The sequence below is a fragment of the Diabrotica undecimpunctata genome, chromosome 6 (genome assembly GCF_040954645.1).
Source record: "Diabrotica undecimpunctata isolate CICGRU chromosome 6, icDiaUnde3, whole genome shotgun sequence".
Taxonomy (NCBI): domain Eukaryota; kingdom Metazoa; phylum Arthropoda; class Insecta; order Coleoptera; family Chrysomelidae; genus Diabrotica; species Diabrotica undecimpunctata.
The window spans coordinates 48401592-48421534 of NC_092808.1; the positions used below are offsets into that span (position 1 = coordinate 48401592).

Sequence of the window (19943 nt, forward strand, 5' to 3'; positions counted from 1 at the left end):
GCTATCAAACCATAAACTTGCCTCATCTTTAAGATGGTTCCTTATCGTTTCCTTTGCTGTTTCGAAATTACCGATATGTCGTAATTTCTTTTTTAAATTGTTGATGAAAATTACCGGGTGTAATTTTTTTACGTGCCCGCCAAACTGTATTTTTATGTCACCCGGACTTTGGATGAGTACTTCTCTCCTGTCTCCCATCTCTCGTTGTTTTCTGATATCCTCAATTTGTTTTTCTATTTCTTTCTTGTCTTCTTGTAAAGCCATTTCAAATTTTGTTTCTAACTGTTCTAATTCCTTTTTCTGTACAGTCTTAATATCTTTCATTTTAGTTTCTATTTCTTCTCTCTGCATCTCTAGTTTCCTCTCTGTTTCTTCTCTGACTTTTTCTAAACAGACTTTTACCTCATTTTCATATTTGTCCAAACGCTTTTCCATTTTTCTATCATTTTCTTCTAATTTTTGTTCATAGTTTTCCAAACGCTGCTCTATATTTCTATTATTTAGTTCTATTGCTAGCCTTGTTTCCCGTTGGTTTTCTTCCATTGTTTGTGATGTTTCTTGTTGATTTCTATCCATTTTCTTTGATGTTTCATTCATTGTTTGTGTCTGTATTTGCATCATTGCTAATAATTTTTCCAGCATCCCTGTTTCTTTTCTTTCCTCCATTATTGTCGCATTTCCTTCATTATCCGATCCTTCATCAATAATTGTTTCCTCTTCTATCTTATCCTCTTTCCTTTCTTGCGTTTTGCTTTGACTCCTTGTGGTCGACATGTTGTTTCTTTTTGTTACTGTTTTTTGTCCCCGCCAAATGTGAAATTTTACAACACTCTCTATGTTGCAGAACACGACAAATATTTCTCCCCCAAATATTATCAATTTATCACATAAATTTTAAATTCATCAAAAAATTATATCAATCAAAAATAGAAAAAATGTAAAATTGTACCTAGATAAAATAACTCAAATAATTTCATAAATTTTCAAATAAATATATCAAATTCTTTCCGACGGGCAAATAAATTCTCTCAATCACCTGTTTTCCGTTTCTGATCCTTCAAATTCACAACTAGAGATACTTTTAAGCCCCACGTTGGCTCGCCATGTTGTTGTGATCTGCTTTATGATGTCTTATTATTGATTAAGACTAATTTAATTAATCCAATTATTTAATTAATTAGTTCACTAATTTATGCAGAGTCATACAATTCAATTACTATTAAACTTCTCAGGGTGCCTTTTTAATTTTACTTTAATCAGTTTACTTTATATATCTCTTCTAGTGGGTTTAGTATCTCCTAGTTGCTCATAATCGGGATAAAACAGGAAACGGAACTAACATTAAAACAACATAAATATGCACACACATTATTATTTATTTCAATAAGCAATTTTATTTTATTTCAAAACTTGGAATCTTAGTTCGTATGCTTATATTTGAGTTTATCTTTAGAATGTCTTAAAGTTTTCTTTCATTCAAATTATTTGACTGACCTTTAATTTTTTTTCACCAATGATGTCTCCTCTCGATCAAACCACAGTTCCTTCCTTGATTGATTATGTCCGGCTACCATCAAATCTTTCCCGTTCTCAGCATCGCTCCAAAACCGCATACCAGCAAACTACTCCTCCGAAAACACAAGCCCAAGCCTCTTTTTGACCGGTACTCTTTATTCACAAATTCTCCTTTCTTTCTCAATTAGATCTCGTGGACTATGCAGACTCAAAAGAGGTATTAATCTTCTCATTTTTGATCTGCTCTCAGCTTCCACCTTTTTCACTAACAAAACGAAAAACACTCGTACTCCGCTTAACTCCACGAAAACACGTCTTCTCTTCTGGTCTGCCGGTAACATAATAATCTTTTCAATCTCCCCAGACAACCTTCTCAAACTCTCTCATCCCCCATCATTCCTTTTTAACCAATCATAAGCATTCATCTTTCCCACTAATTTTCGATTCATAAAATTTCCAACATAATATTTAAAACAAATAAACTAATTTCACTCACATTACTTTTCAGAAACCATTAACAATTTTGCCTTTTTCAACCGAAATAAGCTTCCAAATTCTTGTTATCTCATATCTAAATCTAATTCTTATTTACTTTCGAAAAATGTCCACCGCAAAATACAATTACAAAGTTTATTCCTTAAATATATAATTACACGAATTCCATTGTCCTTTCACTATTCACTTAGACCTTCAAGGAAAAACTAGTCCGTCACGGAAACAATGTCTTTTCTTATTATAACGATTACAAATAAGTACAGGGTTGTATTTTAACTTATATGCCCGCGGTATATTAAAATAATAAAAAAAACTCTTTATTCTATTTCTGATCGATAAACTGATCCATAACAATATATATATATATATATATATATATATATATATATATATATATATATATATATATATATATATTCCAATTTCCAATGAAAAGAAACCTTTCATTGAAATAACAGCAGGGTAAATCTGCTTTTTCGGTGACTAATTTTTGTAACAAACAAAATGTCATTAAGGATAGAAAGTTTCTTTGTCTAGTATATTTTATACAAAATTATGGAATTTGAAAGTAGTTTTTTGAAGTGTTTTTTTTTGTGATAAGAAGTATTCATTTCAAAAGTTAAATAAATCTCGTATCATGTTATATTAAGATTAATTTTTAAAATTCACTGCAACAGTGTGAGCGATACGCTACTGAATACTACACTAAGGATACAATGAGCAATTTATCTCTCTCTATCGGATGGCAACGTTGATCTACTATTTCTTTCTACCGGACCTAGAATGCCATGTTGTCATGTATGACTTTTACAAAGAATATTATCGTACTTTAGATATTTTCTATATATAAATATTATATATAAATATAATATTACGCATAAATATTGATGTTATTAAATACATTTTATTAGATACCTTAACAGATACAAAACGATCATTAATCTATGACAGTTTTGCTGCATGTCAATGATTAAATTATAACTTGCTAGAATATCTATCATCACAAACTTACAAGCATGTCCATCGCCTTAATCACATTCACATTTCTGAGAAGCTACTGTCTAGAATTCTGAAATAATAGTATAATGCATTTTCGACGATATAAAGGGCGGATTTAATATATATGCCTATCTCTTTTTAAACAGGCGTGTCTCACTCCATCTCACATAAGGTCCATACTGACGATAGATTATTACCCAGGCTGTATATATATAATTGACTTGAATTGAGTCCCACTTGCTTATGCTTAGTGAAAATATGTTTTGCCGAGTCAGTCTTCTAACCAGATACATTCAAGAATTTAATGTCATCAGCTATCAGTACTAGCTACCAATACAATAGAATATAAAATTTGAATTCACTTCATGCTATTGAAAGAAATAATTTGCACGAATGAAAACTTGCTATTTTGGTTTCATTTATCCCCTTTTTATACATTAGTACAAAACTTTTCAGTCCGTCGTTTTGTTCCTTCTCTCTCCTGTCTTCTTTTATTACTTCGCATTTCCATGTTTATTATCTATTTTTGCTCTTGATTAGTTTTATATAATTACTAAACATGGAGAGACACGGGCTATAAATGCCTAAACAAGATTAATTTCTAGCACGGTCAATTCGAGTCAGTTCAGAATAGTGATACTATACTTACCATATCACGTTGTTTATCGTGTTCATCTTTAACAATGAAAATCATATCAAAACGTGAGAGAATGGTTGGCAAAAAGTCGATATTTTCTTCACCCTAGAACAAAATTGAAATATTAGCAAATTATGGCCGCAGACTAGAGGGTAGAAATACAGAGTTATTCTTTGGCACTTTCAAGTAGACTTTTTAGAGAAACTTGACATAATTCATATCTGAAAATTTAGAATGAGGGGTTTTTAGATATGCTCATTCCGTTCTAAATAAATTCTAGCTAATAATAATGGAGTTTTATTGCAATTCCACGAGAACCAGATCATATCTACCATTTCATTATTGGTTCAATTTCAATTAATTCATGTTTATTCTCAACACAATTCACACAGTCAAAATTGTGTGCGGAAACGTAGAAGGACGTAGAGGCAGAGGACGCTCACCTATCCGATGGTCAGATCAAGTACAGACAGCCACTGGAGAGACGTTTTCCGAGTCCATGAGAGCAGCCCAAAATCGCAAGAGATGGAGAGAATTGACAGCCCGCATTGTAGGAAATCACGATCCTCAGCAATGAGGAAACGACAAGAAAGAGAGAGAGAGTCTCAACAAAATTCCAGAAATTATCTAGAAGTTTTAGCATATAGTAAATGGTTGGAAAATATTTGCGATAATAGATCATTTTGCACTTGTACTCATGTTATATCTATTTTGATGGCCTTAAACGAAAACGATTTACCACTATCGCATTCTGTCTTTTTGAACTAGTCACGAAATGTGTTAAAAGATTTACGGCTTACTTACTTTATGACTTACTTGCTGAAATCTGTAAATAAATCAGAAATAATAACGTTATAACAGTCTATTAAAGTTAAACAGTTAAAGTGGAATTTTAAAATGTTATTTTTCACTATAACTTTTACGTTTGTAAATATTTATGGATACAAATTTACAATTGGATGCTGAGTAGGATAAATTATAATTTTAGATATACTTTGATGTAACTGATAGAGGGCGACACATATGCCACATGTGTGGCATAAATTTGCGCTTAACTTTTTTGCTCTTTAAGTAAGCTCTATTTGTGTTAAAAAATATTAAAGATACATTATTTTTACAACGAAAAGGTATACTTGTTAATAACTTTTAACCGTTTTTGAGATAATCGCATTTTATAAGTCATAATAATTCTTAGTTGTGATATTGTGCGGTACCTAAAGCACTGAATACCTGTAGATAAGCATAATTAATAGTTTATTCTTATTAAAGCAACTCAAAGATGATAATGCTACATCTCAAAATGCTTTTTTGTGGCTGCTAAATGTCTTATTGGAGAGAAGCTTGTATCTTCTTTAGGTATGGTGTCCGTATTCAGACGTTGGTCATCATCATGTTTAAAATTTTCTTTTTCTATCGGTTTTATAAGTTTCTATACCGGCGTTGTATTACTTTTTCTCTATTGTAAAATGGATTGGTCGTGGTAGTCATATTCCTTGGCAATGTGGTGAGATATTGATGTAATTATTTAATTCATAAAAAATACCAAAAGAATACTTATTAATTACGTAAATTGTTTACCCATTTTTAATGGGACAATTAGAAACTAGAGCACATGTATTGAATATCACACATGTGTCTTGTTTCATAATACTTTTGCTACAAATCTATCCTTCATTTTTGCAATAACATCATCGTTGGCCTAATAACCGATATTGTTATAAATATAGAAACACACAGGCAATTCAGTTCAGCATAATATTAGTTCGTTAGTAAATCATAATACTCCAATTGTTCGAGATGTAATTATAGTTACTCGTAAGCTGTAACGTAACCGTATAAATAAGTTATGTGATCGACACGTTATTTCGTGTATGTATAAGTAACCAATAAACGAGATACATCACAGTTTAATACATTAATCAAACTCTGCAACAAATAAGATATAGTTCCATAATATACCATAAGATTTGGATATGTATCCAAAAGAATATATTCATCCATTATATATTATAGCCACCACGTAGCCCAGAATTTAATCCGTTTGATTTTGGTGTATGGGCGCATTAACACAACGTGTCTATAAGAATCCCATAAACATTCGCAACCAACTATGGGAAGAAATAAATACAGCAGCAGTTTCTTTAAAACCAATGATGCTATTTAATATGAGACGATCTTTTATGGAATATATTGACAAATAAATTAAAGAAAATGGTAGACATATCGAACACTTACTTTGACAAAAAGTTTAATGTTATTTAGTTTAACTATTTCTTAATTTGGTTTGTAAATAAAATGTTTTGATTATCACTTTAATTTAATATAAAACGTAAAATGTTTGATGTAAAATCCTATTCTGTTATTTTGTCAAATCCTATTATTAATTATCCTGCTGATATATTTATTTTATTTAATATTTCGTTAACTATTAACTTTAGTTGAAGGTATTTTATACCACAATTAAGAAGTATTGATGTTTTTGTCTATTTTTCTTTCGTTGCCGGGAGTAATTGCGTTAAATCAGAATTATGCAGCTTATTTGAATGCGATTATCACGAAAACAGTTGAGTTTTGAAGTTATTAACAAGTACACCTTTTTTTGTTAAACTAATGTATCTTTAATATTTTTTATCACAAATACCGGTAACTTGAAGAGCAAAAAAGTTAAGTTCTAATTTATGCCACATATGTGGCATACATGCGCCATATATCAAAGCTACATCAAAGTATGCATCAAATTATAATTCCTCATATTTAAAAGTACCCAGTTGTAAATTTTTATACATAAATGTTTACAAACATGAAAGTTATAGCGAAAACTAAAACTTTAAATTTGCACTTGAACACCCTGTGTAATATTTTAAAGTGTAAAATCTACCGTTTCTTTTTGTACAATTACTTAAGGACCACCCTGTATATATACATATTTTATATACTTATATTTATCTCCATTCCTCTCTTCTCGCTGTAAATATTGACTCTTGACTCTTTACAAAAGCGTCTGAAAGGCCATGTTCGAATCTGCAACCAACACAAGCATAACGAATGTTGTTTACAGTTTCCCCATGTAGTTTTACAACTTCTGTTATTTCTTTTAGTAACGAAAAAAAAAATATTTTTCCAATAAAAATTTATATTTCCGAAACAAAAGCTCTTGTTTTTTCATAAAACAAACAGAAAACAAATAAAAAGCTTTTTGCTTGTCTTGGCACTATATTGGACTATAACCGGTAAATTATAAATCACTACTTCTCGTGTACTCAAACTTTTAGCCCATCAAACTGATCAATCTTTAATCGCCGCATGTTCTTGGGTTGAATTGCTTCGGTATCATATTTTATTGAATAATAACAAATCAATTTATTTTGTCTTGAACGATTAGTTTAATTATGTCTGCACTGACATCATCCGGACCTGGCGTTTTGTTGTGATTAAGCTGTTTTATAATAAACTGTACCTCTTTTCAATTACTAGGCCCTTCGTAATTTCTGTCTGTATATGTGCCAAATTTTGAGCTTTTTATCAGTTTTACCTATTTACTCTATTTAATAATTTTTAATTTACGAGGTGGAAATCGAAACGGCAAATATAACGTATTTTCAATTAATATTGTGGTTCATTCCCATTATTGCAGTAAATAATACGTTATTTCTTTATTTGAGACCGAGGAGGGGAAGTATAGCTTTCTCATCGTTTAAGCAAGGAGCGATGGTTTTTAATTTATTTTAATTTAATTTAAAAAATAAATTAAACATAAATAAAAAAAAATTTTTTACGGGGTTACCTTTTTTTGAAACACCCTTGAAACATATATATACATATACATATATATATATATATATATATATATATATATATATATATATATATATATATATATTGTAAAGTATATGTGAAATTATTCTTACGGCATCAAGTTGACAAAAGGAGGTCCTTGTGTCATAAATAAGTAGCTGAGTTTGGAGAAGTGAATCAGGTGTTTTTGTGTAGTCTGCAGGAGGTTTGCAGAGACGTTAGGAAGGAGCCGGGGTGCCAAAGAGGAGAGATCACATCGTTGAGGAGACTGGACTTTTCTGGGTATGTTCCAACATACAACTCAACAAGAAAATAAGCTGTAAGTGTTTGTACAATTGAATTTTATATCTGTGAAGGATCGTTTTGACATCATGGTCATGAGCATTCAAATTTAAGAACTAAGGTTTTGGTAGGCTAATCAAAAGTTTAAAGTTTTGTTGTTTCTTTTTTTTTCAAGTAAAGAAAAATTTAAGTAAAATTGGTTTTCACGTAATATAAATGTATGTAGATTTAAAATCTTATTATTATAAAAATTTGAGTTATTTTCTTGTATGCTGATTGATAAGATAACGACAGAATTTGATAATTGTTTATTCTTTCATATAAAATAAAGAAACTTAAATTTTTGTAATATAATATTTTTTTTAATCTTATCCTTTCTTCTCTATCCCGCTAAAAGACAACTAGAAAATCTTTGAATCCATCGAACACAGGTAATATAAGGAGTTTATTTTACTTTTGATAACAAATAAGTTATATGTTTTTATTGGCTCAATAAACTAAGATTAAAGTCAAAATAAACAATCATAACAATATATATATATATATATATATATATATATATATATATATATATATATATATATATATATATTGTTATGATATGTAAAATCAAGAAAATATTGGTTTGTTTAAAATATTTCAAAGTTCAACAAAAAATTTAAATAATTCAGAAAGTATAACCAACAAACATTTCTAAGAAGGAAAGTTATTAAATTCTTGGATTATCTGTACTAAACAAAAAGTAAGATTTACATAAATTATTTCTTTGTAATACTTCAGTTGACCGGCATAAGTTTAAGTGAAACAAAAGACAAATTGAAACGGGTTTTTACAAATACATTAGTGCAGTGATTAAAGACAATAGAAGATATTTTAGAAAGAGGTTTTTGTTAGTTTTAAGAATTATAGAAAATAATATTTGTAAATAAGTTTTAGGAAATTTTATAATTATAGGTAAAAATTTGTTTGTTATCGAAATGAAAAAATGGGGAATTGTGACGAGTTTTGATTGGCGGAGATTGAAAAAGGTGGGATAAGGAAAGTTTAGCTAGATTGAGGAGAGAGAAAATATAGGTCAGTTGGTTTCCAAGTCTGTGAGAGGAACAGGGATTGTTCTCTGGCGGTTCCTGAAATGTAGCAAGCAGTAGTGTGGAATGTTAGTGAGTTTTTGTGGAGTTAGTGTATCTGACAGGAGCTGAAGCAGCAAAATATTGTAAGTCATATTTCTCTACTTATATTCCAAGAGTCACTGTTCAGGCCAACGAGAGATTCAGTTTATCGTAAAGAGAAGATATTCCAAGAGTCATTTTTCACTCGGGCCAACGAGAGATTCAGTTTATCGAGAGGAGAAAAGGCTATCATAATTTGAATGATTTGTGCTTTTGAAGGAGATCATTAAGGACGATATACTTGCAACAATCTGTGTAAGATTGCTGATTACATAGGGAGCGGTTGAGAGGAGATAATACAGTCAACAAGGAACAAGGATTTGGACCACTCATCATCAGAGAGAGATAATTTTGTTTTCTGCAGTTTTTTCTTTTATTGATAACACAATTTTACAAGTAATTTAGAAAGGATATAAATATTTGGATTAGGAGAGTTAGAATAGTTTGGGATTTTGAGATTTCAATTAATATTGTTTGTACTATTAATTTTTGATTGTTCACGTACGGAGAACAAAATTTTGAGAATCCTTATATGAGATTTGTTTATTGAAAACTTTTGAGTGTAAATTATTTCATTATTTTTATTTCAATATATAGTGTTAGATCATATGTGTTTTTTATTATTCCGGTATTCTCTGGACCTTATCTTTCACATGTAATAGCATAGATATTGAAGCACGAATTTAACCCTGAGATAAAAGAATTAAAATTGTGATAGAGTAATAATCATATCATTTAAATAATTTTAATTAATCAAAAAAATTAATTAGCTAATTATTGCTTGGCGCACCAAGACTTTAAATATCACAATAACTGGCTTCCAAAACGTGGGGCTTGAAAATATCGCAGCTTTACATTTGAAGGAAGGGAAAGAGATCTGGAATAAGTACAGGTGATCCAGAGATAAAAACATATAACATTGAGGGAATTTGAATTTGAAAGTATTTTGTCAATTTTTCCAGGGAATATAAATTTGATTTATTGATTGATCGTAGTTAGTGGATATTTACTGCTATTGAATTATTTGATTTTATTTTCTTTACCAATCGTACATTTGATATTTATTTTGAATTATTTGAATTTTACTGATTGCATATTTGATATTTGTCGTGAAAATTTAATACATTTGGGGAGAAATATTGTCGTGTTCTGAAACATATAGAGTGTTGTAAAATTTCACATTTGGCGGGGACAAAAACAGTAACGAAAAGAAACAACATGTCGACCACAAGGAGTCAAAGTAAAATGCAGGAAAGGAAGGAGGATAACAGAGAAGATGAAACAATTTTGGAAGAAGTATCGGATAATGAAGGAAATGTGACAATAGTTGAGGAGAGAAAAGAACTATCAGGAATAGATAAAATATTACAACTAATGCAACTCCAGTCACAAACAATGGCAGAAACAAAACAAACAATAGAGAAAAACCAAAATGAAACATCAAAGAAAATGGATAAAATGGATAGAAATCAACAAGAAACATCACTAAAAATGGAGGAAACAAAACAAACAATGAGCAATATAGAGCAGCGTTTGGAAACTATGAACAGGAAATTAAAGGATGTGTTGAGGGGATAAAGAAAGAACTGATACAACAACTAGAAGAGATTAATGAAATTAAAAATAAAATGGAAGAACAAGAAAAGAAAGTAGAAAATAAGATCAAGAAAATTGAGACTGTACAGAAAAAGGAATTAGAACAGTTAGAAACAAAATTTGAAATGGTTTTACAAGAAGACAAGAAAGAAATAGAAAAACAAATTGAGGATATCAGAAAACAACGAGAGATGGGAGACAGGAGAGAAGTACTCATCCAAAGTCCGGGTGACATAAAAATACAATTTGGCGGGGATATTCGGAAAACACACCCAGTACCGTTTGTTAAAAATTTGAAAACCAAATTACAACATACTAGATATTTTGACGATTGCAAAGAAACAATTAGAAACCATTTGAAAGAAGAAGCAGCATTATGGTATGAAAGCAAGGAAGATGAGTTTGAAAATTGGACAGATTTTGAAAATAAATTTCTCAACTATTTCTGGGGGAAAAATAAACAGAGAGAAATCAACCAAGAGCTACAGAATGGAAAATATCACGAAAAAATGGGAATATCTGAAGAAAGATATGCTTTGCAGATATATAACAATTCAAAATATCTAGAATACAAATATTCTACCGAACAGCTGGTAGAAATGATCAGCAGACATTTTGAGGAAACGTTGGAAGATCACGTGATTTTGAGAAACTATCAAGATATTGATAGTTTGTGCCAATTCCTTCAATTAAAAGAAGCAAAAAGAAAAGAAATGAGAAATAGAAGACAACATGACCAATATAATGGACCGGAAAGAAGGTATTCATCAAATTATGACCAGAGAAACCGACATCCCAGATCAACAAACGAATATAGGCCGAGAAATTACAATAATTACAATAGACAACAAAATTACGATAACAGGAATGACACACAACATAGAACATATGAAAATCACAACAGGAATAGAGATGCACAAAATACTCCGAATAGGAATACTAACGAACAAAGGGATGATAGAAATAACCAGAGCTTCCAACAACAAAATAGAAGGGAGATGAATCATGTAGCAATAGGAAACGAAAGACAAATCTCTAATTCTAATCTAATATTTTTAGATGCATTTATAAAACATAAAGCAATTAAAATTGTGATTGATTCTGGCTCGGAGATATCGCTAATCAATAAAAAACTAGTAAAAGAATTAAATTTGGACAGATTTGTGTATAAGATTCCTAGGGTTGATTTAGTGGGTGCAAACAATAAAAATTTGACGACAGTAAACGAAGGTTTGGGAGTACAGATAAGAGTGGGAAACAAATTCCATATTATGAAATGTGTGGTGATTGAAGATTTAAATCATGATATGATAGCGGGAATTGATGAATTGAGGAAAAAAGATATCACCATAAATTTTGCGGAAAATAAAATGGAAATCAGAGCAGAACCAGACAACACAGGAGAAGAAAAGCAAACAGATAGGAAAACAAATTCTGGAAGGATCAATGCACAGGAAAAACACAAAGAAATCGATATGACTGTAGAGAATAAACCGAAAGTACAAGAACAAGATCTAACAGAAGAGAAAAAGAGAAGGAAGAAAAAGAAGAAGAGTTCGAAAAGAAAGCAGGAAAATAAGATGGAGACCAGAGAAAAACAGGAAATAGAAGGTACAGAAGAATTGTCGGCAACCGACGATAAAACAGAATGGAAGCAGGAAGAAAAAGAAAGTATCATCAGAGAAATGAAAGGAATAGAAACATGGTGCTCGGAATACCAAAGGGAATTAGAGGATAAAAGGAAAACAGAAGAAAAAATGGCACTAATGGACGAGAATCCAGAATTGTGTGAAGAAGTATTATGGACAGTGAACACATATGAACAAAAGGAGGATGAAAGAAAAATAAATTGTGAAGAAAACATAGAGAAGATTTTAAGAAACCATGGAGATCTTGTTAATAAAGTAAACCGAGTGGCTAAAAATTATGAACTTTCTTTGAAGGGAAAATACTTGGAAAAATTTAAAACGAAAATATATCCAATCCCGTATAAAGACAGGCAATATACGGGGTATTTTAACATTCACGACATCTATCAATATCATGAATAGATTTTAATAACATAGTGAAATGATTTGATCCTGGAAAACTTTTGTCATTTTAAAATTTAACAAAGAGTTTTCGGCAGATCAAATGGCGGGGATTTGTTATGATATGTAAAATCAAGAAAATATTGGTTTGTTTAAAATATTTCAAAGTTCAACAAAAAATTTAAATAATTCAGAAAGTATAACCAACAAACATTTCTAAGAAGGAAAGTTATTAAATTCTTGGATTATCTGTACTAAACAAAAAGTAAGATTTACATAAATTATTTCTTTGTAATACTTCAGTTGACCGGCATAAGTTTAAGTGAAACAAAAGACAAATTGAAACGGGTTTTTACAAATACATTAGTGCAGTGATTAAAGACAATAGAAGATATTTTAGAAAGAGGTTTTTGTTAGTTTTAAGAATTATAGAAAATAATATTTGTAAATAAGTTTTAGGAAATTTTATAATTATAGGTAAAAATTTGTTTGTTATCGAAATGAAAAAATGGGGAATTGTGACGAGTTTTGATTGGCGGAGATTGAAAAAGGTGGGATAAGGAAAGTTTAGCTAGATTGAGGAGAGAGAAAATATAGGTCAGTTGGTTTCCAAGTCTGTGAGAGGAACAGGGATTGTTCTCTGGCGGTTCCTGAAATGTAGCAAGCAGTAGTGTGGAATGTTAGTGAGTTTTTGTGGAGTTAGTGTATCTGACAGGAGCTGAAGCAGCAAAATATTGTAAGTCATATTTCTCTACTTATATTCCAAGAGTCACTGTTCAGGCCAACGAGAGATTCAGTTTATCGTAAAGAGAAGATATTCCAAGAGTCATTTTTCACTCGGGCCAACGAGAGATTCAGTTTATCGAGAGGAGAAAAGGCTATCATAATTTGAATGATTTGTGCTTTTGAAGGAGATCATTAAGGACGATATACTTGCAACAATCTGTGTAAGATTGCTGATTACATAGGGAGCGGTTGAGAGGAGATAATACAGTCAACAAGGAACAAGGATTTGGACCACTCATCATCAGAGAGAGATAATTTTGTTTTCTGCAGTTTTTTCTTTTATTGATAACACAATTTTACAAGTAATTTAGAAAGGATATAAATATTTGGATTAGGAGAGTTAGAATAGTTTGGGATTTTGAGATTTCAATTAATATTGTTTGTACTATTAATTTTTGATTGTTCACGTACGGAGAACAAAATTTTGAGAATCCTTATATGAGATTTGTTTATTGAAAACTTTTGAGTGTAAATTATTTCATTATTTTTATTTCAATATATAGTGTTAGATCATATGTGTTTTTTATTATTCCGGTATTCTCTGGACCTTATCTTTCACATGTAATAGCATAGATATTGAAGCACGAATTTAACCCTGAGATAAAAGAATTAAAATTGTGATAGAGTAATAATCATATCATTTAAATAATTTTAATTAATCAAAAAAATTAATTAGCTAATTATTGCTTGGCGCACCAAGACTTTAAATATCACAATAATATATATATATATATATATATATATATATATATATATATATATATATATATATATATATATATATATATATATATATATATATATATATATATATATATATATATACAGGGTGTTTCAAAAAAAGGTAACCCCGTCTCTAGGGTAGGTAAAAAACTGAAAAATAATTGGGGTTTGCTTAGTAAAAAATTTTTGTAACGCCATCTGTTTTCAAGATACAGGGCGTTGAAAAAAAAATTTACACATTTTTTACGATTTTGCCGAAACTACTGGCAGCAACATTGTAATGAAATTTTATACGAATATGTTTTGGAAGCTGATACATCCCATGAATTTGTTTTTATATCTGATTATCATAGAGGGCGCTAGTTACAAGGATCGTACTAAGTATTAGTCAATATAACTTTTTTAAGAGTATAATTATTAATCAAAATTTCAAGTAAACTTAAACATCATTCAATTTTACACGAAAAAGGTACTCTTGGTAAAACTCGATTCTGTGTACCGTTTTCGGAATATTTTGATTTGAAAATTATGAAGTAATAATTGATGCTGGTAGTAATGATAAAGTTCTAATAGGTATACCTCTATTTTCTCCAAGTGTGCCATGGAAATCTGACATTTATTGATTGTTATGACGATAAATCAACAATAATTAGAGTTTTGAAACCTTGTTATTTGTAAAATCAAATCAAAATGTACTCAAATGTTGAATACACTGACATGTTATTAACCTTAGGCGAATGTTTAGGATGTTCTAGTGCAGCTGTGACAAGTTATGCAGAAAAGTTTCCTAGAAGAAACTTACCAAGTAAAAAAACATTTAGAGCCGTTGAACGACGTTCTCGAGAAACTGGGAATGTGAGACCAAATAAAATAAATTCTGGTAGACCAAGAACAACAAGAACAATTAATAAAGAAAATAATATTTTAAATTTACTTGATCAAGATCCAACAGTTAGCGTAAGGAATATAGCAAGACAAACAAATACTTCTTCTTCAAGTACTTGGCGGATACTGAAAGAACAGCAATTACATCCTTATCATTACAGACAAGTCCAAGAGCTCTTGCCAGATGATCTACCGGTTAGAGTGGATTTTTGTGAAACATTGCAACAAAGGACAGCCCACAATCCAAATTTTTTAAAATGCATTCTTTTTACGTACGAGGCCACCTCTACGCGACAAGGTATGTTTAACTCCCATAATGCACACTACTGGTGTGATGAGAATCTACGAGTCAAAAGGGTATCACATTACCAACACTCATTTAAAGTTAATGTTTGGACAGCAACTTTAGGTAACAAATTAATAGGTTATCATAATCTACCTGGAAATTTAAATGGTGATATGTATCTTTTTAAACAATTCCTTATTCGAGACATTAGAAGATTTAACGCTAAACGAGCGAAGATCTTTATTTTTTATGCACGATGGAGCCACCACACTTTGATAGAAGGTGTCGTAATTGGTTGAGTAATCATTTTCCGAATCGATGGATTGGTACAGGTGCAGAAGCTCCGATTCATTGGCCTCCTCGGTCATGCGATTTTAACCCTTTGCACTACGCAGTTTGGTCGTATATTAAGAAAAAAGTCTATGCTACAGAGGTAAATTCACGCCAAGAATTGGAAGAAAGAATTCAACGTCAATTTAATGACATCATAGCTGATCCCCTACCGTTTAGAAGGTTAATGGAATTTTTAGAAAAAAGAATAGACTTGTGTATTCGCGAAAACGGAGGGCATTTTGAACAGTTACTGTAATTGAATTTTATTTTATGTTCTTAGTCATTAATTTAATTTTCTTCTTGTGAGTTTTGTTTAATTACTATTTTATACCACCATCAATTATTACTTTATAATTTTCAAATCAAAATATTCCGAAAACGGTACACAGTATCGAGTTTTACCAAGAGTACCTTTTTCGTGTAAAATTGAATGATGTTTAAGTTTACTTGAAATTTTGATTAATAATTATACTCTTAAAAAAGTTATATTGACTAATACTTAGTACGATCCGTGTAACTAGCGCTCTCAATGAGAATCAGATATAAAAACAAATTCATGGGATGTATCAGCTTCCAAAACATATTCGTATAAAATTTCATTACAATGTTGCCAGTAGTTTCGGCAAAATCGTAAAAAATGCGTAAATTTTTTTTTCTTCAACGCCCTGTATCTTGAAAACGGATGGCGTTACAAAAATTTTTTACTAAGCAAACCCCAATTATTTTTCAGTTTTTTACCTACCCTAGAGACGGGGTTACCTTTTTTTGAAACACCCTGTATATATATACCGGGTGGTCCAATAAGCCGATCTCTCGGCTATATATCAGAAACTATTCATGTTATAACTTTAGGAGAAAAAATTCCTTAGTAAAAGTGGCCAAGAGAAATCGCTGGAAATAACTTTCAAGTTTCTGAGTTAACCGCTAGGGGGCGTAACCTGCGAAGAAAACTTTGAAAACCAGTTTTTTGGGAAATATGTCCAATTATACCAAGTGTTAAATAAGTAAACTAGAAAGAGGCCTAAATTCCGCACAAAGTTGTTCAAGTACTTTTTTTTAAATAAAGGGTGGGGGAGAGTGGGAAAGTATTTGTGGATAAATACCTATAACTTTGGTTTGGATCAACTGATTTTAACGAAATTAGTGTCATTAGAAATAATGTGGAAGATTTAATTTACATCTACTATAAAACAATTGCATTTAGTTTTAATTGTCATAGGTAGAGGGTACTTTCGGATAGAAAAAATTACAATTTGTTTTTCTTAAAGATGTTTAATGGTAACACCTATTTATTGTAAATTATCATGGAACTGGATTAAATTCGTAACAAAATGGCGCAAACCGCATGTTAATAGCTTTTGTCGAACTCGAGATATGAATAAAAACGCATAAACATAAGTAAGTATAGTATTGACCCACCCTGTATTATAAATTATTAAAAAATAAGTCAGTAGGTATTTTCAAATTTTTTTATAGCAGAAGAATCTTAATGTTGATACCTATTTTGACCATTGTTATATCATATGATTAAAAATAGTGTTTTCGAAACTAAGTAGGCTACGACAATGAATTTGACGGGAAGTTCATATTGTTTATTTATTGACAGGAGTCAAAACATTGTTAAGAAGTGTTATATTATAATTCGAATTGAAGAGTGCACTTTTTCAATAGATATTAATATTGGTAATATTAGTAATTAATTATCAGTACTAATAATTCGTGATGAGTATATCAAATGCAGAATTGTATGATATGATCGGTGTTTATTTCGAATGTCACCAAAATGCCGCTATTGCCTCACGTATATATTCTGTAAAATATCCTGACAAGAGACATTATGGCAAAGAAGTATTTGAAAGAAAGGCAAGAAGATTAAGAGAAACTGGTAGTTTTCATCGTCCTTGTTTTAAACGACGTAGTAGAGGTATGACCGAAGATAATTCAATCAATGTTCTTGCTTTAATTCAACAGAATCCACATATAAGTAGTCGGCAAATCTCTAAAGAATTAAACATACCCAAAACTACTGTTCTAAGGATTTTAAAACATCACAGGTTGGTTTTTCATATTATAAAGTGAACGTTTAGGTCAGAAACTTGGAATTCCCTTTAAAATTTAGATTCAACTGTTATTTTAATATTCCGATAAAAACGGCAACAGGACGCTTTTATTCTTTTATCCGTTTCTTAAAAATACTTATGCACGATTTATCTTGTGAACCAATTGTGGATTTTTCAAGATTTTTTGAGTCTTAGTAAATATAGTGGTTTATTTTTCACCAATATTTGTTGTTCTGTTTTTTAGACTGCATCCTTATAATGTAGTTCTCCACCAAGCTTTACATGAGAGAGATTTTGATGCAAGGCTGGATTACTGCAATTGGATGTTAGGTCTGCTAGAAGAACAACCGCATATCATGTCAAAGATTTTGTGGACAGACGAGGCTACGTTTAATAGTGCGGGTGGTGTTAATCTGCATAATATGCATTATTGGACCGAAGAAAATCCGCACTGGATACATGAGGTGCAGGTTCAAGATAGATGGAGTCTTAATGTTTGGTGTGGTATAGTTGATGGAAAGATCGTAGGTCCATATTTCTTTGATAGAACTTTAAATGGTGAAATGGATTTTCTGGAAAATCAGTTGCCTGTTTTATTGGAAGATATTTCCTTACAAATAAGAAGAGATATGATATTACAACATGACGGGTGTCCTGCGCACTTTTCCAGACGAATTCGTGATTATTTATATGCACGTTATCCAAATAAATGGATTGGAAGGGGAAGTATATTTTCATGGCCAGCTAGATCTCCAGACTTAACATGTCTGGACTTTTATCTGTGGGGAAGATTGAAGGACTTAGTGTACCAAACTCGACCAACCACGCGAGATGACATGAAACAGCGCATTATAAACGCAATAAATAGTATATCAACAGCTGAGATTAGAGCAGCTGTTATGTCTACGCGCGAAAGATTACATCTTTGTGTGGACAACGATAGAAAACAATTTGAACATTTAATTGGACATTAAATTTTAATGATCGAGATATTTGTATGATATTTCACATATTTAATTTTAAGTTGGTAATAAAGGGTGAGTCAATACTATAATTACTTATGTTTATGCGTTTTTATTCATATCTCGAGTTCGACAAAAGCTATCAACATGCGGTTTGCGCCATTTTGTTACGAATTTAATCCAGTTCCATTATAATTTACAATAAATAGGTGTTTCCATTAAACATTTTAAAGAAAAACAAATTTTAATTTTTTCTATTCGAAAGTACTCTCTACCTATGACAATTAAAACTAAATGCAATTGTTTTATAGTAGATGTAAATTAAATCTTCGACATTCTTTCTGACACTAATTTCGTTAAAATCGGTTGATCCAAACCAAAGTTATAGGTATTTATCCACAAATACTTTCCCACTCTCCCCCACCCTTTATTTGAAAAAATAAAAAAAAAGTACTTGAACAACTTTATGCAGAATTTAGGTCTCTTTCTGGTTTACTTATTTAACACTTGGTATAATTGGGCATATTTCCCAAAAAACTGGTTTTCAAAGTTTTCTTCACAGGTTACGCCCCCTAGCGGTTAACCCAGAAACTTGAAAGTTATTTCCAGCGATTTCTCTTGGCCACTTTTACTAAGGAATTTTTTCTCCTAAAGTTATAACATGAATAGTTTCTGATATATAGCCGAGAGATCGGCTTATTGGACCACCCGGTATATATATATATATATATATATATATATATATATATATATATATATATATATATATATATATATATATATATATAATATTAATAATAATATATATTTTAATTTTTTTTATTTTATTAAGAAACACGCACGGGACTGCGTTTACTACTCCACGAATTATTTTATCATATCTCTAAGCAATCCACCGCTCCGCCTGTAGCCCGCGATAAGAAAGTTATGCTTCCAAAAATGCTAAATAAAAAAATAAATCGTCGATTGCCAAACTGGAATGATAATTATTGATGCTAACATTTTTAATCAAGGATGTATTTTGTTTTTCTGAACTGCACAACAAAATACATCCAAAATTCATCGCTTATTGCAGATAAAAATCATCTGAATTTTGAACAAATGCAAAAACACATATCTATGTGGTAATAATGTCTTTAAAAATCTTATTACCTTCGTATCATCCCACCGACCAAAAATACTGTTTGCAGCAGCAAGTACAGAGCATCTTGAGTTTAAAGTAGTCGTGATGCCTGCTTTAGCAATAGAAATGGTTTGTTGTTCCATGGCTTCGTGAATAGCTACTCTATCATCTTCTCTCATTTTGTCGAACTCATCGATACAGACAACACCACCATCGGCAAGAACCATTGCTCCTCCTTCCATAACAAAGTTACGCTGAAGACAAAGA

General features: G+C 30.8%; 1 protein-coding gene across 1 annotated transcript in view; it reads right to left on the reverse strand.

The window, feature by feature from the left end:
• Mcm5 (Minichromosome maintenance 5) overlaps positions 1-19943 on the reverse strand; it is a 71049-nt gene that overhangs the window by 24540 nt on the left and 26566 nt on the right. The window contains exons 6-7 of the mRNA XM_072534672.1: positions 19706-19930; positions 3659-3751 (exon numbers count right to left, since the gene is read on the reverse strand). Of these exons, the coding sequence (XP_072390773.1) occupies positions 3659-3751; positions 19706-19930 (318 nt within the window). The remainder of the gene's footprint in view (positions 1-3658; positions 3752-19705; positions 19931-19943) is intronic.